Source organism: Rhinatrema bivittatum, chromosome 9 (assembly GCF_901001135.1).
Source record: "Rhinatrema bivittatum chromosome 9, aRhiBiv1.1, whole genome shotgun sequence".
In the NCBI taxonomy this organism is placed as follows: Eukaryota; Metazoa; Chordata; class Amphibia; order Gymnophiona; family Rhinatrematidae; genus Rhinatrema; species Rhinatrema bivittatum.
Window position 1 is genome coordinate 194,464,686 of NC_042623.1, and position 23,695 is coordinate 194,488,380.

Genomic DNA, 23,695 nt, shown 5'->3' on the forward strand with positions numbered 1-23,695 from the left:
TCAAAACAGTTGGCCTTTCAAGTTTCTGATGTCCACAATAGGTTTGCAATATCTCCAATCTTATGAGCCGAGTTCAGCAGCTTAGCAATCACAGGCTGTGGATGTGTTCTTTGTGATAGGAGCAGCCCTACACGGTTGGCCTGCTTGACTCTGAACTTGCCATGCTTCACTTCCGTCTGCAGCGCTTAAGAACATAAGAAAATGCCATACTGGGTCAGACCAAGGGTCCATCAAGCCCAGCATCCTGTTTCCAACAGTGGCCAATTCAGGCCATAAGAACCTGGCAAGTACCCAAAAACTAAGTCCATTCCATGTAACCATTGCTAATGGCAGTGGCTATTCTCTAAGTAAACTTAATAGCAGGTAATGGACTTCTCCTCCAAGAACTTATCCAATCCTTTTTTAAACACAGCTATACTAACTGCACTAACCACATTCTCTGGCAACAAATTCCAGAGTTTAATTGTGCGTTGAGTAAAAAAGAACTTTCTCCGATTAGTTTTAAATGTGCCCCATGCTAACTTCATGGAGTGCCCCCTAGTCTTTCTACTATCCGAAAGAGTAAATAACAGATTCACATCTACCCGTTCTAGACCTCTCATGATTTTAAACACCTCTATCATATCCCCCCTCAGTCGTCTCTTCTCCAAGCTGAAAAGTCCTAACCTTTTTAGTCTTTCTTCATAGGGGAATTGTTCCATTCCCCTTATTTTGGTAGCCCTTCTCTGTACCTTCTCCATCGCAATTATATCTTTTTTGAGATGCGGCGACCAGAATTGTACACAGTATTCAAGGTGCGGTCTCACCATGGAGCGATACAGAGGCATTATGACATTTTCCGTTTTATTCACCATTCCTTTTCTAATAATTGCCAACATTCTGTTTGCTTTTTTGACTGCCGCAGCACACTGCACCGACGATTTCAGTGTGTTATCCACTATGACACCTAGATCTCTTTCTTGGGTTGTAGCACCTAATATGGAACCCAACATTGTGTAATTATAGCACGGGTTATTTTTCCCTATATGCATCACCTTGCACTTATCCACATTAAATTTCATCTGCCATTTGGATGCCCAATTTTCCAGTCTCACAAGGTCTTCCTGCAATTTATCACAATCTGCCCGTGACTTAACTACTCTGAACAATTTTGTGTCATCTGCAAATTTGATTATCTCACTCGTCGTATCTCTCTCCAAATCATTTATAAATATATTGAACAGTAAGGGTCCCAATACAGATCCCTGAGGCACTCCACTGTCCACTCCCTTCCACTGAGAAAATTGCCCATTTAATCCTACTCTCTGTTTCCTGTCTTTTAGCCAGCTTGCAATCCACGAAAGGACATCGCCACCTATCCCATGACTTTTTACTTTTCCTAGAAGCCTCTCATGAGGAACTTTGTCAAACGCCTTCTGAAAATCCAAGTATACTATATCTACCGGTTCACCCTTATCCACATGTTTATTAACTCCTTCAAAAAAGTGAAGCAGATTTGTGAGGCAAGACTTGCCCTGGGTAAAGCCATGCTGACTTTGTTCCATTAAACCATGTCTTTCTATATGTTCTGTGATTTTGATGTTTAGAACACTTTCCATTATTTTTCCTGGCACTGAAGTCAGGCTAACTGGGGCAGACAGTCCTCTAAAATTTCAATAAGAGGAGACTCGCTGACGCTCTCATGGATTCCAATAAATCTTAAGTTATCCCTTCTCAACCGGTTCTCTAAACTGTCCAGTTTATGAGACTGTAAATCTCGGTCAGCCTTGAGCGAGGCTACCTTCGCCTCCAGGGCCTGCATGCGGTCTTCCATTGCAGACACTAGCATCTGCACCTAATGTATCTGCTTGCCCGTCTCAGTCAAGACAGAGAAAACGTCATTGAACTTTTCATAAACTTTATCAAATTTAGATTCCAATGCAGCCACTCCCTCCGAACCATTAGCTTCCGTCACTGCAGGGAACGCCATCTTGGATATCGCTGACTTCAGCTTATCCTGCTCATGGCTCTGTGGTTTACAGGCCATAAACAGAGGTAGGTAGAAGCAGAGAAATGAACACCCAAATCACTGATAATTGCAGATTAAGCCAGGCAAAAATGAAAAAAAAAAAAATTGCTGCAGGGAACATTTTAAAATAAAAAGATTGGGAGATGGGGGATCTGAAACTAGGCAGGCACATGATCTACTCTACCATCGCATCACGTGATCTCTGTATGATAGAGGCCTAGAACAGGTAGATGTAATTTGATTATTTACTCTTTTGGATAATAGAAGGACTAGGGGGACACTCCATGAAGTTAGCAAGTAGCACATTTAAAACTAACCAGAGAAAATTCTTTCATGCAATGTACAATTAAGCTCTGGAATTTGTTGCCAGAGGATATGGTTCGTGCAGTTAAATGTAGCTGGGTTTAAAAAAGGTTTGGATAAGTTCTTGGAGAAGTCCATAAACTGCTATTATCAAGCTGATTTGGGGAATAGCCACTGCTATTACTGGCATCAGTAGCATGGGATCTACTTAGTGTTTGAGTACTTGCAGCTTGGATTGGCCACTTTTGGAAACAGGATGTTGGGCTTGATGGACTCTTGGTCTGACCCAGGATGGCAATTTCTTGTGTTCTTATAGGCCAGCTGTTATCATTGTAGCCAGATGTCTATGGCGTAGAGCGAGATTACGGAAGACACAGCAGAGCAGCACTATCGGGTCAATACAGTAAGGCCGCGGTAGAAACAGTGCGGCAGTGTCAGGCGCACCCTTCCTCCCCGCACGCACAGTTCTCTAGACCTAGCGCCTGATACTCTCTTCTAATTGCATGCAAATGCATGCCGCAGCTGTGAAGCGTTAGGGAAGGGTTATGCCCGCGCAACCCATTTTACTGTATAGGCGCTGAGTACAGCGCCTATACAGTAACCTGGGTGCGCTGGTACCTGTCATTTGAAATGACAGGCACCAGGAAGTGTAAAAAAGTGTAAAAAAGAGAAAACCAAAAATATGTTTACCGCCTCCCCCTAGTAGGTGTTAGTGTAGTAAAAAACGTTGCTTACCTGCCCTGGTCCCGTCCGGTCTCCGGTCCAGCCCCTGTCCGGTCTCCTGCAGCCCCGTCCGGTCCCCTCCTCCCGAAGCAAAAAAAAAAAACGAAAAAGTAGCAAGGCCCTTCTCCCTTCCTCCCGATTTCGCACTGGCGTCCATCCAGGCAGAGGGAGCCAGTGACTGCCGTGACCAATCAGAAACAAGTAAGCGTGATTTATGTTTGCTTAGTCAAACCCGTATCAAACGAGTAGTACGTGACTGCCGTGACGTCACGACACACGGGCATTCATTCCGGCGGGGGCTGTGCGGTCATCCAGGCAGAGGGAGCCAGCGGTCGTTGACTCCCTCTGCCTGGATGAATGGCCATGCGATTTTGGCGAAATCGAGAGGAAGTCGAGAAGGGACTACCGTAGCAGGCCCGAGCCTTGCTAAGTTTTTGTTTTTTTTTGCTTCGGGAGGAGGGGACCGGACGGGGCTGCAGGAGACCGGACGGGACCAGGGCAGGTAAGCAATGTTTTTTACACTACACTAACGCCTACTAGGGGGAGGTGGTAAACTAACACGTTAAGGCCGCGGCAAAACAGCGGGTTACTGAGGAGATAGTATCAGCGCCCGTTACAGTATCGGAGGGGAATAGCTAATTCCTTCATTATACAGCTTTTTCGTTCATTTACATGCTGGGTGCGGAAAGGGTTATGAGTCTGTTTTAGGAAGCGCTAAGGACGCGTGAAACTGGAGACTGTATCGCTGGATCGCCTTACTAGTCTGTATTGTGCGCTCCCAGTACGTTACAGATGGGAAATCTTCAACCGCACGTTACTGTATCGACCCGTATGTCTCCAACTTGGGATGGAGCATACTTTAAAGCTCCCCCATCTTATCCAAACAGCGAAATTGACTTTTAAGAACTCCGAAGGTGTGTTCAATGACACAGCGGGTAGCACATAAGGCCTCGTTGTACCTAGTCTCTGCCAGTGTTTTGCGAATGGTAATGGGGGTGAGAAGCCAGGTCCTGCAACCGTACCCAGAATCTCCTGTGGCAAAGACACACTCAAATACTCAAGCTTTAATTTGCATACACATTTTGTATTGTGTTATTTAAATCGCACACGTTATAGCATTAACATGCACGATAAAGCCCTAATGCAAAATGATAAATGACCCAGTATGCTGGCTTTTTTAGCCAGATAAAAAGTTAGTCAAGTGGCAGCTGCTGACTGCAGTTGCATATTCAAATGGTGTCATTTAGTCAGTTAAATTCACACTTGTCTGTTTTTAATCTTAACTAACTTTTTTTCCTTTTTAACTATTGTTTTGCTTTATTTATTTATTTTATTAAAAAAATTTTCTATACCAGCGTAAAGTTAAATACCATCACAACAGTTTACAGAAAGGCACGATAAAGAGAAATATGGGTGGTATATATTACTAATTACTCATGTGCCATCATAGTACGGTAACAATTTAAAATAATAAACTAGGTGTGTAAATTAAACCTGATTGTTAGGAACAAATTAGGCAGTTGAAATACCCCAAGTCTCCTGTCTTGTATGTTTATTAGATTGTAAGCTCTATTGAGCAGGGACTGTCTTTTAGTATGTTTGTCATGTAGCAGTAGTACATTGGCCTATTACCTATTACATATTACCTAGGACAGTGATGGCCAACCTTTTGAGCTCAGTGTGTCAAAATTCATAAAAAAAGCCGAGCATAACTCGGGTGGTGTGTCACTTCTAGAAAAATCCATAATTGTGATATTTGTAGCTCTAATTAATAACAAGTTATAATTTTAATATATGTACTGTATTTATTAATAAAGCAAAAACAAATAATTCTTTACCTTGCCTGCTTAGTGACTTTTTTGTTGCTGAATTTCGTCAGCTAAATCTTCAATTAAAACACACTCTCCCCCTCCACCCCCCCTCCCACACAAACTCTTACTCCCCTGGATTTTCTCATACACACTCATGCTCTCACACTCACTGGCTCCCTCACATACACACAAACCCAGGCAGGCTCCCATTCATTTTCACACACACAGACCCCCAGGCAGGCACCTATGCATTCACACACATACACCCCCAGGCAGAGTCCCAATCATTCACATGCACACACTAAAGGCAGACCCCCCTCTCTTTTGCCAGCAACCTCGGAACCTCTCTCATTCCTCTGCTGCCACTGTCACTGCTGCCACATGACTATTGGGGATGTTACTATTCTTGCACATTCCCAAAGATTACATGTGCCAATCACTAAAAATATATATATATTTTTTAACCTTTGCTGTCTGATCTTAGTTTTCTAATTGATTGGTCACAGGCTTTTTTTTTTCCACCTTCCCTTTCTTATTTTTATTTTTTTTTTGCCAATTCCTTTTATATTGTCTTTTTTTCTGTTTCTTTTCTCTCCATCTTCTTCCCTCAAACACACAGTCAGGTTCTCATTCTCACATGCATTTCTCTCTCTCTCACACACACACACAGGCTCTCACTGGCACATGCTGTCTAACTCTCACACACACAGGCTCTCTCACTCCCACATGCTGTCTTGCTCAAGCACAGGCTCTCACTGTCACATGCTCGCTCTCACTGGCACATGCTGTCTAACTCTCACACACACAGGCTCTCTCTCACTCCCACATGCTGTCTTGCTCAAGCACATGCAGTCTCTGCAAACATTCAGGTCCTCACTCTCACACACAATCTCTCAACTCATGTCATACACGCGCACACACACAGACCCTCAGCCTCAATGCTGAAAACAGGCTGAATCCATGCTTTTAGTTCACGTTCCTCTTCCCATGCTTTGCAGTACTTTACTGTATTTAGCCCAGTTCTTTACTGTAGCCATAGTAGATCAAAACCATTTAGTAGTGTAGCAGCCAAGGACGGAAACAGTAGGTATAGACTGGCTTTCTTACAGAGGTGATCTTCTGCAGGGAGAAGAAACGAAAGAGAAAAAAAAAGGCAAAATTAGAGGAAAGCAAAAGTGGTGTAGAAAAATAAGAAAAATAGCATTACAAGTTTCCATGTCACATTTTTTTACCTGTAGTCAGCAGGTATGGACAAGCTTTCTTGACTTCAAAATAAGGGTTTTTTTTTTTTTTTTTATAAAAGGTGATCAGCTACAGGGAAGAAATGAGAAAAAATAGATGAAATCAAGTGGAGTAGAACAAATTGGAGAAATTACTTACCTGATAATTTCGTTTTCCTTAGTGTAGACAGATGGACTCAGGACCAATGGGTATAGTGTACTCCTGATAGCAGCTGGAGACGGATCAGATTTCAATCTGACGTCAGCCCCTAGTACAGTGATGGCCAACCTTTTGCGCTCAGTGTGTCAAAATTCATAAAAAGACAAAGCATAACTCGGGTGGTGTGTCACTTCTAGAAAAATCCATAATTTTGTGATATTTGTAGCTCTAATAAAACGGAAAATGTCATAATGCCTCTGTATCGCTCCATGGTGAGACCGCACCTTGAATACTGTGTACAATTCTGGTCGCCGCATCTCAAAAAAGATATAATTGCGATGGAGAAGGTACAGAGAAGGGCTACCAAAATAAGGGGAATGGAACAATTCCCCTATGAAGAAAGACTAAAAAGGTTAGGACTTTTCAGCTTGGAGAAGAGACGACTGAGGGGGGATATGATAGAGGTGTTTAAAATCATGAGAGGTCTAGAACGGGTAGATGTGAATCTGTTATTTACTCTTTCGGATAGTAGAAAGACTAGGGGGCACTCCATGAAGTTAGCATGGGGCACATTTAAAACTAATCTGAGAAAGTTCTTTTTTACTCAACGCACAATTAAACTCTGGAATTTGTTGCCAGAGGAGGTGGTTAGTGCAGTTAGTTTAGCTGTGTTTAAAAAAGGATTGGATAAGTTCTTGGAGGAGAAGTCCATTACCTGCTATTAAGTTCACTTAGAGAATAGCCACTGCCATTAGCAATGGTTACATGGAATGGACTTAGTTTTTGGGTACTTGCCAGGTTCTTATGGCCTGGATTGGCCACTGTTGGAAACAGGATGCTGGGCTTGATGGACCCTTGGTCTGACCCAGTATGGCATTCTTATGTTCTAATATTAATAACAAAAAGTTATAATTTTAATATATGTTCTGTATTTATTAATAAAGCAAAAACAAATAATTATTTACCATACCTGCTTAGTGACTTTCATTGGCTAAATCTTCAATTAAAACACTCTCTCCCCCTCCACCAAACTCTCACTCCCCTGGATTTTCTCATACACACTCATGCTCTCACACTCACTGGCTCACACACACACACCCACACTGAACCCCAGGTAGGCTCCCAGTCACTCACACCACTCCCGCTCCATCCTCCAGGCAGGCACCAATTCATTCTCATGCAGGCACCCATGCATTCACACACATACACCCCCATGCAGAGTCCCATTCATTCACATGCACACACTAAAGGCAGACCCCCCCTCTCTTTTGCCAGCAACCTCAGAACCTCTCTCATTCCTCTGCTGCCACTGTCACTGCTGCCGCATGGCTATTGGGGAGGTGCCGATTGCTGCTACTGACACTTATGCCCATTCTGCTGCCTCCTCTGTGCAGGCTCCGTGGGCTTCCATTTTCTCCATGCTGATCTCGTACATTGTGAGATCCGCATAGAGAAAGTGCTATTCTTGCACATTCCCAAAGATTAAATGTGCCAATCACTAAAAAGTAATTTGTTTTTTTACCTTTGCTGTCTGATCTTCATTTTCTAATTGGTTGGTCACAGGCTTTTTTTTCCCCAATTTCTTTTATATTGTCTTTTTTTCTGTTTCTTTTCTCTCCATCTTCTTCCCTCAAACACACAGGTTCTCATTCTCACATGCTCTTCTCTCTCTCACACACACACAGGCTCTCACTGGCACATGCTCTCTCATACAATCATTCATACACACAGTCTCTCACTGGCACATGCTGTCTGACTCACACACACAGGCTCTCTCTCACTCCCACATGCTGTCTCTGAAAACATTCAAGTCCTCACTCTCACACACAATCTCTCAACTCATCTCATACACGCACACACACACACCCTCTACAGACCCTCAGCCTCTCTCACCTCTGGGACTCCTCTTCGCGGGTCGTCACAGGATGGGCTCTGCGGCAGCCCTGCTACCAGGCCTCTTCCTCTTCTCGGGCCGCTGCGACTTGGGATTCGCGGCTGCCCGTAAACGCAAGTGCTGCTCCTCTTCTGCACGCGCCGATGCTTCACCTCCTTCCAGCCCACGTGGCTCCGGCAACGTTTACTTCCGGGGCCGCACAGGCAGGAAGGAGGAGGAGCATTAGCGTTTAAACACGATCTTTTTCTTCGGGCCGTGGCCCTGCCTATCTGCCTGTCGCTGCGCCCGGGGGCATTGGGGAGGTGGAGGGGTCTGGAGGGTGGGGGGGGGATACTAAAAAACTAGTTTTAAAGGCTCGGCGCAGCCGATTAAAAAAAAAATTCCCGATAGTCCACGAAAGTCGGTGTGTCACCTCTGACACGCGTGTCATAGGTTAGCCATCACTGCCCTAGTACACATACCCCTGCAGGAAGTGCAGCTCCTCGGTATTCTTCCTTGAAAAGCGTTGTGGATATATGTGACTGACTGATTAACTTCATATTATGGTTAAACTTAACTAACTTGTTAGAACGTTTAAACTCGATTAAACTCGATTAACTTGAACTGATTGGTTGACTATAGCTGGAGACTGCCAGTGTACTCAACCGGAAAGGGTCGACACCGGGCAGTGTGGACGTCTTAGGTAAATAAAGACATGGCTTACCCGTAACTCATTGGCACAATGCCTCAGGGCAGCCCAGGGTGGGATGCTGAGTCCATCTGTCTACACTAAGGAAAACGAAATTCAGGTAAGTAATTTCTCCATTTCCTAGCGTGTAGCAGATGGACTCAGGACCAATGGGATGTATAAAAGCTACTCCCGAATTGGGTGGGAGGCTGCCCGGGGTCCACTTAGAATTGTCCTTGCAAATGCCGTGTCCTCCTGAGCCTGTACGTCCAGACGGTAGAATCTGGAGAAAGTGTGGATAGAGGACCACGTTGCCGCTCTGCAGATGTCCGCAGGTGACAGCATTCTAGTCTCTGCCCAGGACACCGCCTGGGCTCTGGTTGAATGGGCCTTGACTTGTAGAGGTGGTGGTTTTCCTGCTTCTACATAGGCCGCCTTAATGACTTCTTTGATCCAGCGGGCAATGGTTGTCCGCGAAGCCGCTTCCCCTTGCCTCTTTCCGCTGTGAAGGACGAAAAGGTGGTCTGTCTTTCGTACCGGTTCCGACCTTTCCAAATATCTGGCTAGGAATCTGCCGATGTCGAGGTGACGTAGGCTACGGTCTTTTCCAGAGTTCTTCACGCCGTCCATCGTTGGTAGTGCGATGGTTTGATTGAGGTGGAAGTGAGAGACCACTTTGGGGAGGAAGGAGGGAACTGTGCGTAGTTGGATGGACCCCGGGGTGAATCTGAAGAACGGTTCACGGCAGGACAGTGCTTGTAGCTCCGAGATGCAGTGGGCCGAACAAACGGCCAGCAAGAACACTGTCTTTAAGGTTAACAGAAGGAGAGATAGGCCTCTGAGGGGTCTGAAGGCGGATCCCGCCAGGAACTCCAAGACGAGGTTGAGGTTCCACAAAGGTACCGTCCATCTTAGAGGTGGGCGAATGTGTTTGACTCCTTTCAGGAAGCGTGATACATCCGGGTACGAGGCTATGCTGTTGCCCTCGCTCCTGGAGCCATAGCATGACAATGCTGCTATCTGTACCTTGATGGAATTGAGGGACAGACACTGCTGTAGCCCATTCTGTAAGAATTCCAGGATCACGGGAACTCTGGAGGGGCGTGGCTTGACGTTGTGGTCTTCGCACCAGGCCTTGAAGACTCTCCAAATCCTTATGTACGTTAGAGATGTGGAGAACTTGCGTGCTCGGAGGAGAGTATCTATTACTGCCCCCGAGTATCTGCTCTTCCTCAGTCGAGCCCTCTCAATGGCCAGACCGTAAGCGAGAATTGAGTCAGGTCCTCGTGAAGGATCGGGCCTTGTTGGAGCAGGTCTCTGTGCGGCGGCAGGGGTAGTGGGTTCCCTGCTAGCAGTCTTCTCATGTCTGCGTACCAGGGTCTTCTTGGCCAATCCGGGGCCACCAGGAGAACTAGTCCCCTGTGTCGCTGTATCTTGTGAATGATTGCGCCCAGCAAGGGCCACGGCGGGAAGGCGTATAGAAGGGTCCCCGGAGGCCAGGGCTGTACCAGGGCATCGATCCCCTGGGACTGCGGGTCCCGTCTGCAGCTGAAGTATCTGGGTACTTGAGCGTTGGATCTGCTTGCCAGAAGGTCCATGTTTGGGATCCCCCACCGATTCACTATCATTTGGAAGGCTGTGGATGACAGTTTCCATTCTCCTGGGTTTAGACTTTCTCTGCTGAGGAAGTCTGCCACGATGTTGTCTTTCCCGGCAATGTGGACGGCTGAGATCTCCTGGAGATTTGCTTCCACCCACGCCATCAGGAGGTCTATTTCTAGGGACACCTGTTGGCTTCTGGTTCCGCCCTGTCGGTTGATGTAGGCCACCGTTGTGGCGTTGTCCGACACTCAGACCGCTTTGCCTCGAAGTCTGTGGGCAAACCGCAGGCAGGCTAATCTGGCTGCCCGCGCTTCTAGGTGGTTGATGTTCCATCCCGCCTCTTCTGCGTTCCACTGCCCTTGGGTGGTCAGCTCTTCGCAGTGTGCTCCCCATCCGTGTAGGCTGGCATCTGTGGTGAGCAGGGTCCAGGTTGGGGAGGATAGGCTTGATCCCCGGCTCAGGTGGCTGTTCTGCAGCCACCACCGTAGCTGGGTCCGGATGCTGCCCAGGAGTGGAAGGCGTACGGTGTAGTTCTGGGACCGTGGACTCCACCGCGTTAGAAGTGAGCGCTGTAGAGGTCTCATGTGTGCTCGCGCCCATGGCACTACTTCCAGTGTGGACGCCATCAGTCCGAGGACTTGCAGGTAATCCCATGCTGTGGGACGAGGAACGCTCAGCAAGGTCTGAAGCCGGCCCCGCAGCTTTGACCTCCTCGCGGGGGTCAGGCTGACCTTGCCTTCCTTGATGTCGAATTGGACGCCTAGGTATTCCAGCGACTGTGCGGGCTGTAGGGAGCTTTTGTTTATGTTGACTACCCATCCTAGGCTTTCCAGTAGTGCTATGAGTCTGCTGGTTGCTTGGTGGCTTTCCTCCGGTGACTTCGCCCTGATCAGTCAATCGTCCAGGTAGGGATGAACGAGGATTCCCTCCTTCCTGAGTGTTGCCGCCACCATTACTATTACCTTGGTGAACGTCCGGGGTGCTGTGGCTAACCTGAAGGGTAGTGCCCGGAACTGATAGTGATGATTCAGGACCTTGAAGTGTAGGAAGCGCTGGTGTTCCTGATGCATTGGGATGTGTAAGTAGGCCTCCGACAGATCCAGGGATGTGAGGAACTCTCCTGGTTGTATTGCCCATATGACGGATCGTAAGGTTTCCATGCGGAAGCGGGGAACCCTTAGGTGGCGGTTGACCGACTTGAGGTCCAGGATGGGCCTGAATATGCCCTCTTTCTTGGGTACGATGAAGTAAATGGAGTAATGTCCAGTATTCATTTCCCATATAGGCACTGGGGTTATGGCCTCGAGGGTCAGAAGCCTGTTCAGTGTAGGTTCCACTGCCGCCCTCTTGAGGGGGTCGTGGCAGTGAGATTCCACAAATTTGTCGGGGGGAGTTCGAATGAAGTCCAGGTAGTACCCCTCCCGGATGATGGCCAGGACCCATTTGTCCGTAGTTATCTCGACCCATATGCGGTAGAATAAGGCTAGTCTGCCCCTATAGCATCTTCCCTTGGATGGGTCGGCTGATTCTCATTGTGGGGTGCGGCCGGAGCCTGCACCCGCACTGGTTCCTCTCTTGGTGTGCTTGTTCCGAAAGGACTGGCTCCTGCTCGTAGGGCGGGGTGCTCGATAGTTGATTTTGAAAGGGTTCAAGCGCTGTGAGCTTCTGCCTCTGGCGGATCTGTGGAAGGGACGCTGGTTTCTCTTCGTCTTGTCTTCCGGCAGGCGCGGTAATGGGGAGTCACCCCATTTGTTGGCCAGTTTCTCTAGCTCGCTGCCGAAGAGGAGGGATCCTTTGAAGGGCATCTTTTGTAACTTTTTGCTTCTCTGCTCTTGTCTCTTACCACAAAATTTGCTCCTTATGTTATGTTACGTTATACTGATCTACCCCTGTTCGATGTAAACCGACCTGATATGGTATTCAACCTTGAAGGTCGGTATAGAAAAATGTTAAATAAATAAAATAAAATCTTTGATAGACTCGTCTTGGAAGAGGCGTCTGCCAACCAATTTCGGAGCCAGAGCTGTCTTCTGGATGCCACAGTGGACGATACTCCTCTGGCTGTTGTACGCACTAGATCGGAAGCCGCGTCGGTGAGAAAGGACAGAGTTGATTCAATGTCCTCTCCCAGGGTGCTGTTCCTGGCTTGAGATAGGCAGGCACGCGTCACCACGGTGCAGCAGGCCGCAATCTGAAGGGACAGAGCTGCAACCTCGAATGACTGCTTTAGCAAGGCTTCTAGGCGCCGGTCATGAGCGTCCTTGAGCGCCGCTCCTCCCTCCACTGGGATGGTAGTGCGCTTAGCGACCGCGCAGACCATGGCGTCCACCCTAGGGCATGCCAGGAGTTCTTTGGTCGCTGGGTCCAGGGGATTCATGGCCGACAATGCTCGACCCCCTTTGAATGAGGACTCTGGAGCATTCCATTCTAGGTCAATTAGCTGTTGTGCCGCCTTTAAGAGAGGAAAATGGCGAGACGTCCGACGAAGGCCCTCATTCTAGGTTCCCGAGGGCCCTTGGCCCGGGATAGCGAGTTCCGTTAGACATTGGGATACTAGGTCCGGGAGCTCATCCTTTGTGAAGAAGCGTCTCATGGTTCGGTGTGGCTCTGGCCCCGGGGGGAGTTCCCCCTTCTTCCAGGGGCTCAATTTCCTCTTCAGAGTGGTCTGTGTCCTCGTAGGCGGAACTCCTGGACGGTGTGGACCTGTGCCTAGGCCTAGAGCAGAGCTTTCCAAACTGTGTGTCGGGACACGTTAGTGTGTCGCCTGCAGTGTGCAGGTGTGTCGTGCAAGCCCGGGCCACATAGCCGCTCCCCTCCAGCGAGTCACTTTTTTTTTTTTCAGTTCGTGAGTTGCTTATTATTGGGCGATTTTTGCCGTCAATCGTGTTTTTTTTGGGGCTTTGTGGGTGGGCTTGAGCCCAGCTGTCCCTGTCATTGGCTGCTGCTGCTGAGGCCTGGCCATGCGGAGAACTGACTGTAAGCAACAGTGTTTGGTGATCATGGAAGGTGTTTTGCACCCCAGCAGGCTTGAACCCAGAAGGGAGTGAAGCACTTAACTGGCAACAATCAAAAAGAAAGGGTACATGAGTGTGGGGGGCCAGACATGTGCTTGGGGGGGGGGGGGGGGGAAGAGATGAGTGTGTGGGGGCCAGACATGTGGTTGGGGGTAGAGAAAGATGAGTGTGTGGGGGACAGACATCTGCTTGGGCTTGTTTTTTTGGAAAATAGTGCTTGTTTTTTCATGAAACACTGGCAACAATAAAAAAGAAGGAGGTACATGAGTGTGGGGGCCAGACGTGCTGAGGGGGGGGGGGGGGGAGATATAAATGTATGGGGGCAGAGAGATGAGTATGTGGGGGACAGACATCTGCTTGGGCTTTTTTTTTTTGGAAAATAGTGCTTGTTTTTTCATGAAACAGTGGCAATCAAAAAGAAGAGGTACATGAATGTGGGGGCCAGACATGCTGGGGGGGGGGGGGGGGAGAGAGATGAGTGTGTGGGGGGCCAGACGTGCTTGGGGGGGGAGAGAGATGAGTGTGTGGGGGCCAGACATGTGCTTGGGGGGGGGAGAGAGATGAGTGTGTGGGGGCCAGACATGTGCTTGGGGGGGGAGAGAGATGAGTGTGTGGGGGCCAGACATGTGCTTGGGGGGGGAGAGAGATAAGTGTGTGTGGGCCAGACATGTGCTTGGGGGGGGAGAGAGATAAGTGTGTGGGGGACAGACAATTTGTTTTATTATTGTTACTCAAATTATAACAATAACATTAATCTTGGAATATTATATATTTTTAATATAAATGAAAGGTTTTCATGAGATAGGTTGTGTCATAAAACATTTTATTTATGTATATATTTAAGGAAACATACATAAATTGTCAAAATACATTTCGTTCGTTTAACCTTTACCCTCTGGTTTGCTAGTAGATTGAATTACTGTGTCGTGAAATTATGTTTGTCTAAAAAGTGTGTCACCAACATGAAAAGTTTGGAAAGCTCTGGCCTAGAGGGTCCTGGGGCATGAGGGTCCTCCGGAGGCACCTGTGTCTGGACCTCCTGGGGTTCAGTTTGCATCCTGACAAAAGCGTGAATCCCCTTGAACAGCTCCACCCAGGATATCGAAGCTGGGTCTAAGTTGAGGGGCGCCGGTTCTCTGGGAGTCCCCGAGTGCGGGGTGGACTCCCTGGGGCCTGCTAGGTCCGGGGTGCCCCCTGAAGAGCTAGCATTGGGCCCTGGCTGGAACGGCCCTGGCCCGGATCTCCCAGGGCCTCCTCGCTCTGTGCGGCTCTGACGTGGCATGCTTGGCAGAGGCCTTGCGCTTTTATGCCCGACTCTGGAGGTGCCATGACTGTGGCCACGTGAGCTCTTGTGCACTCCAGTGCGCCTCAGATATGCGCGGAGATGTGTGCTGAGATGTGCGCCTAGCCGCAGATATGCGCCTTGTTCCGTGTGCGCAACTTATGCTCGTGAGGTATTATGTGCGCCTAAGTTTATGCGCACAAGGGACCTAGCTCAATTTGTGCGCTCGAGTTGAACGGCGAGGCGAGTCAAGATGGCGACCTCCTCGGAGGGTCTCCACATGGGTAGACCCTCGGGAACAGCCGGGGCCTAGCCCTGCTAGGGCGGATCGACCCAGCGGCACTGGCTCCGATCAGTGGCCTGTCCTCCTCTTCGATCCTCTGAGACAGTTTACATGGAAGATTTCTACCTTACCTTGTCTTTGGCGCTTTCCGGTTTCGTCCCGGGCGGTCCCCGGCTGCGGGGGGGGGAGAGGGCAAATACCTTCATCGCCGCGCTCGAGGAATGCACCCACTGCCTCTCAACCGTGCCCGAAATCAGGGGCTAAGTCCCTGCTGAGATGGCCACCGGACCGAGGCTCACCTCTGAGGGACCACGGAAATCACCTCAGGAATCTCAACTGGGGGAGGGACCCGAGGGTATCACCGCAGGAGAGCGGGGCTAGTCTTCAGGTAAACTTTTCTTCTTAAATTTGGGTTTTTCCTTGAATTTTGGTTCTAACGCTCAGAGCGCATGCAGATAGTCCCTAACTGCTTTGGAGACGGAAAATACTAAGGAGCTGCACTTCCTGCAGGGGTATATGTACTAGGGGCTGACGTCAGATTGAAATCTGATCAGTCTCCAACTACTAACAGGAGTACACTATACCCATTGGTCTGAGTCCATCTGCTACACGCTAGGAAATAAGATACCAGCCCCTCACACTCATTCCCCTCTCCGAGCACATCCCTGGCCCACACACACACACACACACTCATTCCCCCCTCCGAGCACATCCCTGGCCCCCACACACTCACTCATTCCCCCCTCCGAGCACATCCCTGGCCCCCACACACTCACTCATTCCCCTCTCCCCACCCCCCTCCGAGCACATCTCTGGCCCCCACACACTCTTCTTCATTCCCCTCTCCCCACCCCCCTCCAAGCACATCTCTGGCCCCCCACACTCTTATTCATTCCCCTCTCCCCACCCCCCTCCAAGCACATCTCTGGCCCCCACACACTCTTATTCATTCCCCTCTCCCCACCCCCCTCCAAGCACATCTCTGGCCCCCCACACACTCTTATTCATTCCCCTCTCCCCACCCCCCCTCCCTCCAAGCACATCTCTGGCCCCCACACACTCTTATTCATTCCCCTCTCCAAGCACATCTCTGGCCCCCCACACACTCTTATTCATTCCCCTCTCCCCACCCCCCTCCAAGCACATCTCTGGCCCCCACACACTCTCATTCCTCCCCTCCTGATACCTGGCTGTAGCTGCACAGGCTGAAGATTCTTTTGCTGTTGCCTTCCAATGCCGTGCTGCTGGCCTTCCCGTTCCAGGTCTGCCAACAAAAATGTGTTCGCGAGGTATCCATCAACAAGGCTTGCAACTCACTATTTGAATCCTGCTCTGATTGGCTTACTGCTGCAATATAGGGATAGGGTGTGCCTGCTATGGACAGGCTTCATAGCAGCAGCAGCCAATCACTGTAACATCAGAGCACAAGTCCCGCCCAACAAGCCCAAAAAAACGCGACTGGCAGAAAAAATAGCCCAATTAAAAGCAACCAGCGAATCGGAAAAAAAAAAACCGCGAATGACTAGGAAAAGAAGCCCAATCTCGCGGTAAATAAGCGAGGTTGGCAACGCTGGCTCCCGCGCCCCACCCACGCACGTCACTGCCCCCGCCCAGGCCGGGAGTCGGCGAGGAAGTTCCTGGTGGCCCCGGCCCGCCCCTCCTCTCCCAGCCATGGCGGCCAGCGCCAAGCGTAAGCAGGAGGAGAAGCACCTGAAGCTGCTGCGGGAGATGACGAGCCTGCCGCCCAACCGCAAGTGCTTCGACTGCGACCAGCGGGGCCCGACCTACGCCAACATGACCGTGGGCTCCTTCGTCTGCACCTCCTGCTCGGGCATCCTGTGAGTGAGCGGGCGCCCCGGCTCGGGGACGGGCTGGAAGGCAGGGGACAGCTCGGGTGTGGGGGGTTGAGGCTTGTTTCTGGGACGAGAAGGAGGAAGTGTGGAGCGCAGGGGGGGGGACGACTAGAGGGTGGAAGCTTGGCCTAAGGCATTAGTAAGAAAAGGGGCTCAGCTCTAGGGTCGGGATAAGGGAGCAGGGGACGAAGAGGCCTCCGTCTTGGGCTCAGGGCGTGAGAATTCAAGTTCAGCCCTTGGAGAGGGTGGACAGGGACTCCGTTTGAGCAGGGAGGGGGGCTGGCTCTAGTAGCGCAGTATAAACGACTGATAGCATAGTAAAGGAGTATGAAGAGTATCTATACATTGAAATGCCACTTGGCTGAGTGACCTGAGTATTCTGGGGACCATAGACACGGACAGTAACAGTTGGTCGTGAATTCGTCCCTCGTCGCCAAAAGCCTTGAAAGACTTTGAGGAATGGGGTATATTGGGAAGAGACAGCATGTTTAGCTGTGAGAAGGTTACAGGATTATGGGAAACGTGTTCCTAGAGAGAGAGCTACCAAAACTAGAGCATCTTGTGAATAGAAAGCGCATAACTAAACTGAGTGATGTGTATGAGTTCACAACTAGGATAAACGGTGACTAAGCTAAAGTTCAGAGTTGAATGAAGCTTCCCCCTCCATGGCATGGATCCGAAATGATAAACCAGCGCTGAATGAGAGAAGAGTGTTTGATTGTTAAAGTTGATGATTTGAGTAGGTCTTTGTTTTATGGTCTATTAAGAACATAAGATGCCATACTGGGTCAGACCAAGGGTCCATCAAGCCCAGTATCCTGTTTCAATAGTGGCCAATCCAAGTCTCAGGTACCCGGCAAGTGCCTAAACATTAGATCACAAGCTGCTATTGCTTATTAATTACTGTAATAGTTTGATTTATCTTCTAGGAATTTATCCAGTCCTTTTTTTTAAACCCAGTTACACTAACTGCTGTAACCATATTCTCTGGCAATGAATTCTAGAGCTTAACTATGCACTGAGTGAAAGAATTTTCTTCGATTTGTTTTAAAAGAGCTACTTGCTAACTTCATGGAGTGCCCCCGGTCCTTCTATTATCTGAGAGGGTAAATAACTGATTTACATTAACTTGTTCAAGTCCTTTCATGATTTTGTAGACTTCTATTGTATTCCTCCCCCCCCCCCCCCCCCAATGTCTTCTCCAAACTGAACAGCCCTAACTTCTTTATCCTTTCCTTTTCCTGCTGCTTTTAGTCCTCCGGAGTAGCCTTGTGGTTAGTGCATCGATGGAAGCCAGGATTCAAGCCATGCTTCTCCTGACGCTCCTTGTAACTCTGAGCAAGTCGCTCACTATTTTTGAAGGTATAAATTTAGATTGTAAATCGCCTGGGGCAGGGGATTATGCACTGATTGTTACTTGCTTTGAGTTTAGATTTGGAAAGATGAGTAATTACTACTTAAAAAATCCAGCACCAGTCTTTATTGGGCTATATCATCCTTTTGTTTATATTCAGCTCTTCCACCTTGAGTGCTCAAAGCATGTGACAAGCAACAGTAAACAAGAAACTGATTTACAGCAAACATAGTCAAAATACAATTACAATATACAGTGAACAGATCAATATTTGGGTTTAGGGATAGCAGGTTAAAGTAAACAAACTCAAGAAGGCTAAAAAAAATAGCAGGAATACTATACAATTTATTTATTTATTTAAAAGTATTTATATACCGTTTTTCAAAACAAGGTTTTTTTGTCAAAACGGTTTACATTGTAAAATGAAAATAAAATAAAGTTAAAAAATAAAAATAAAATAAAATTAAAATACAATAACTGGTATATACCTCATGGTAACAAAAAATCTAATTAAATAAAGTAAAAAGTGGAGCTGGGCCAAAAAAACATGTTTTATGGGAGGGAAAAGGTAGGAAAAAAATGAATGGGGAGGAAGGAAGGCATAAGGTGGAAACATGAGTGATGTTGAGGATGTGGAAGAGGTTGTTAGGTTACTGAGTGTTGATTATTTGAAGTAGTGTGTTGTAGATGGATATTAAATGCTAATTGAAATAAATATGTTTTTAGTGTCTTCTTAAATTGTTGGGTATTGGATATTGAACGAAGTAAATTGGGTATAGAGTTCCAAATGGTGGGTCCTGCTACAGAAAATGCTCTTCTTCTGGTAATATCAAGTCTGGCCTGTCGTGGAGAGGGGATGTCTAATAGGTTTTGAGTTAGTGATCTTAAATGACGGGTGGGTTTATAAATGCGGAGTAATGAGCAAAACCAATGACGGAGAATTATAGAAGTGAGGTGTTAGTATAACAATAACTTATATACAATATAAGTAAGTGTCCTTTGGCTGAGAGAGAGGTAGCAGGTGGTCTCTTCAGGAGCTTGGGAGGGGTGGCTGCATAAAACTGGGTCTTGATGAAGTTTCCTAAATGTGAGAAGGTGTCTGATTTCTAGTGGGAGTAGGTTCCAGATGGAAGGGATGGCACATGAAGGTTATTTTCCTGCTAGTTGAAAGTTTAATTTCTATGTAGGTAGGCACAACCAGGCAGGCTTGGGACAAGGAGCGCAGAGGGTGCATGGGAGGGCCAGGCTTGTAGGGGATGAGGATCGAGTAGTCGGGGTGCTAAGCGATTTAGGGCCTTGAATGTAAGGACCAGGATCTTGAATATGACCCAATACGATGTTGGGAGCCACTGTAGAGATCTGAGGAGTTGGGGTATTGTGAATGAAGCTAATGGCAGAAAATACAACTATCAGTTATTTCACTTTGTGTTTATATCCTCTGCCTTTGCAGCTAAGGCATTTGGCCAGGGGCTACCAAGTATGTCTCATTGCAGAACCTGGCTAACCTGGACCCTGAATTTGGCCACTAAGTGCTGCCTGTTTAATGACTAAGAGACCCCTCCCCCAGAGTGAACACTGCTTATGTGGCTTACCTAACTATCCTGGGAATTGAACCCCTGTCTTTTGCATTGCCATGGGGCCAGCCTGTGGATGTCTTTGATAACACAGTTGAAAAGGTTACAAATAACTGACTTATTGACTTTGTTTTTTGGAGGGTTAAGGAAGAGTAAGAGCCTGAGGAGCCTTAGATCTTCACTCATGGTTAGGCAGGGGTTTCTACCACCCCCCTCACACACACACCATCTATTGAGACTGTGTTCTTTGTTGCCTGGTAAAAATATAACCTTGAGCTACCAGTAAGTGTAATATGTTGCTGGGACTTGCTTCTTCCTGGATTTTTTTGTGGCTTTTGAACAAGAATCTAGGTGTTGGGCTTTGTGTAACATAGAAAGCTGGTCATTGTTACCATGTGCGCTGTCATCCTGACTGGAACTAGCAAAGATTCGACAGATAAATAGTTCTCTTGCTCATAGACTTTTATATACAGGTTGGCCCTTGGAAAATTAGCCTGCCTCCAATACCAGTGCCACGCAGGCAGGCTACTTTTCCATGGGTCACCCTGTAAATGAATTCCAGAGAAGACAGCTGAGGGGGGATATGATAGAGCTGTTTAAAATCATGAGAGGTCTAGAACGGGTAGATGTGAATCGGTTATTTACTTTTTCAGATAATGGAAAGACTAGGGGGCACTCCATGAAGTTAGCATGTGGCACATTTAAAACTAATCGGAGAAAGTTCTTTTTTACTCAATGTACAATTAAACTCTGGAATTTGTCGCCAGAGGATGTGGTTAGTGCAGTTAGTGTAGCTGTGTTTAAAAAAGGATTGGATAAGTTCTTGGAGGAAAAGTCTATTACCTGCTATTAATTAAGTTGACTTAGAAAATAGCCACTGTCATTACTAGCATCAGTAGCATGGGATAGACTTAGTTTTTGGGTACTTGCCAGGTTCTTATAGCCTGGATTGGCCACTGTTGGAAACAGGATGCTGGGCTTGATGGACCCTTGGTCTGACCCAGTATGACAATTTCTTATGTTCTTCTTTCAAGAGTTTCTTGAGGGAGAGGCAATTAGTCCATCAGCTGACTGTTTAAGAGCTTCTGTATGTTAACTTTGAATAGGGTGGCAGAGGAGGAGCTGGATCTGCTGGCATTTAGTGCCATGCAGCATGCTATCCTTGAGACCATATTGTTCAGTGAAATTAGGCATCATAGTATTTATGCAGCAGGAATACTGATGAGTGTTGTTTGATACTTCTGCCTTTGTTTCTCTTTAGTTATGTTTGGTTTCACAGTGCTCTTGTTTTGTAAATTCAGAAATGCAGGCCTACTGTTGACAAGTATTATAAATATAGACACTTTTTTCTATTGCCTGTTCTGCACCTGTCCCTTGGCTAGATTACAGATTAAAAGAACATCTGGAGACGTTCTGTTCTTAAGCATATATAGTGCTCTACTTCAGAGACCCACAGTTTCCGAAACAATTTCATAGCCATCTCATTGGCATGAAATATAAAATTATATTGGCAAAAAAAAAAAAAAGATAAAATGTTTCCTAGGCAAAAACCCACACCCTAAACCTCCTAATCCCTTTTCTTTGAGTTGGAATATAATCAAGGCCAAACACCATCTTTTTGTGTCCTGAAATTTGCAGTGTACCATGGGCAAGTATTCAAATGAAACAGTTTTGTGAACAATCTATGACTTAACTTTGAACAAAGTTTCCTTTCTTACATTTTTTTTTCCAGATATTCCCCAAAACACTTTTCTGCACAGGTAAATATACAGGGCCTGGCATTGAGACACTATCTGGCTTCCTAAGGCCTAGATTTATCATTTTGCTATAAAATTTGTGAAAAAAAACCTGCCCAGGATTTTAAAAAAAAAAAAAAAAAGAGAGGGGGTGTTAGGGTAACTTTCCTGATACCGCATTGCATAGCTATTTTACCGCAACGAGTATTACATATATCGGACAGGCTTTTATCGCATTTTGGGCTGCTGCTGGCGAGCGAGAGACTCTATAAGGCTCTCATATAACTAATCTATTTATACTACTGTAAGAGGGGCAACTAGTAACTCGGGGTGAGGTTTTGGTGGTGTGCTAGGGTTTGGGAGGCAGTTCTATGTGCACATTCAGGTACGAACAGCACAGTAGACAGTGAAGATTTTATGAGATTTGGAGTGAGGGAAGGGATGAAAATATGAGATGTGTACAGTGTACTCTCACCCTAGCTTGTTAGCAGCTAGGTAGAGAGTGTATCAAACTAGGGTGAGAGTACATTGTACACATCTCATATTTTCATACCTTTCCTCACTTCAAATCACATAAAATCTTCACTGATGTCTACTGTGCTGTTCGTACCTCTGTGCATGTAAAACTCCCTCCCAAATCCTAGCACACCACCAAATCCTCAACCCAAGTTTAGAATACCCCCTCTGACAGTGGTATAAAAAATTGACTAATATGTGTGCCCCTCCAGAGGCACGCCCTCTCTCCTCTTCCCCTCTCCCCGCCTGATTCGGGATTTGTGATACATTTCGGCCGTAATGCACAGCTATTGCAGGCATAACGCTGGGAAAATGGTGTAATTATTTCTGGTGTTAAGTCCCGCAATAGCGTGTGTTACATTATCGCACGCAATTGTTAAGCACCCACATTTTCATTGACTCTGCCCAAGCTCCTCCCACTTGACTACATTTTTCAAATTTGCATACGCATCTGGTGAAGCATTATTGCATTCATTATGGCGTTATCACAGGCGTTATGGCTCTAGCGCGACTTGAAAATGTTAGCTGGATAAGCTTATCTGGCAAACTTGGTTGTTTATCACTTTGCACTTGTTCAATAAATACAGTTTAAGTGCTTAAAAGCATTATATTATTTCTTATCAGGAGGTATATTTTTCTAGAAATGGGTTGCTTTTTGCTTTGCGAGAGACTGAAAGCATTCGGAGGTATGCAGAAAATATTTTTGTATACTATCATAAAGCAGCATTTACTGGAAATTGTGGCTATTTTGCTGCTTATGCTGATCAGAAATTCCTTTAAGTTTGATCTGAAAGCTCATAATGAATGCAGATGGAAACTTTGGACAGAAAGCCTATAAGCGAGTTTGATTACATAATTTTGAAATACCACATCTTTTGCCCCATGATTTAATTTCCTGCAGATTCTGGAAGCAGGCAGAAAATTGTGCAATCAGAACCTGGTGCAGAAAGTATGTGAAACTGTAGCTTGATTTCTAAAGAAGGCATTTTTAGGAAGAAGTCTCATAATAGTGTTACGTTTTTGCTTGCTCAATTATTCCCCCTGCCTGAAGTCTAACATATAAAGCTCTGGGCAGAGAAGTAATATTTCAAAATCATGCAGCTTGCACACTTGTATATTTTTTGCCCCAAAACTCATTTGTGTTTACTCTGTGGGTTTTGATTTAATGAAGGAGAGGAATTCTCAGGACAATTACTTTTTTTTTCCCTTAACCTAGGTTATTTTAAATGTGTAGCTGTAGAATAAATCCCATGTTCTCAAAAAAAAACAAACCAGTTTAATAATTGAAGACAATTTTTAGGTTCTGTAAAACTCCACTAACATGTTTTGAGCCCATTTTGTAACCCTGGTGAAAAAACATTTAGGGTTCAGGTCCAACAGGGTGTCATATGCGTTCATTATTTCCATGTTGATCAACCAATGATTGTGAGTAGGACCTCTGTGCCCTAATATTCACAGATGAATAGGATACTAAATTATTAACCTAGCTCAGCTGGAGCGCGTGGTGAAAACCGGTGGGATTGTAAGCTTGCAAGTGTGAGGTACAATGTGTTTTACTTCTTTAAAGAACAGAAATGCTGCTGATTGGAAAACGCAGTCAAATTTCACTGCTGCCATACAGTGAGACTTCAGAGATATACGTTATTTCCTTCAATGTTTTAACCCAAATGACCTTTATACTTTTATTGAAAGAAA

At 46.7% G+C, this 23,695-nt stretch overlaps 1 protein-coding gene across 12 annotated transcripts in view; it reads left to right on the forward strand.

Annotated features, from left to right (window-relative positions):
• The first annotated feature begins 16,527 nt into the window (after window positions 1-16,527).
• AGFG1 (ArfGAP with FG repeats 1) overlaps window positions 16,528-23,695 on the forward strand; it is a 227,273-nt gene continuing 220,105 nt past the window's right edge. For 4 of the 12 annotated variants that reach the window (XM_029615205.1, XM_029615206.1, XM_029615208.1 and 1 more), the window contains exon 1: window positions 16,528-16,805. In XM_029615205.1, coding sequence (XP_029471065.1) covers window positions 16,639-16,805 — 167 coding nt within the window. In that variant the 5' untranslated portion in view covers window positions 16,528-16,638. The remainder of the gene's footprint in view (window positions 16,806-23,695) is intronic. The other 8 variants (XM_029615200.1, XM_029615207.1, XM_029615210.1 and 5 more) reach the window with 3 other exon arrangements.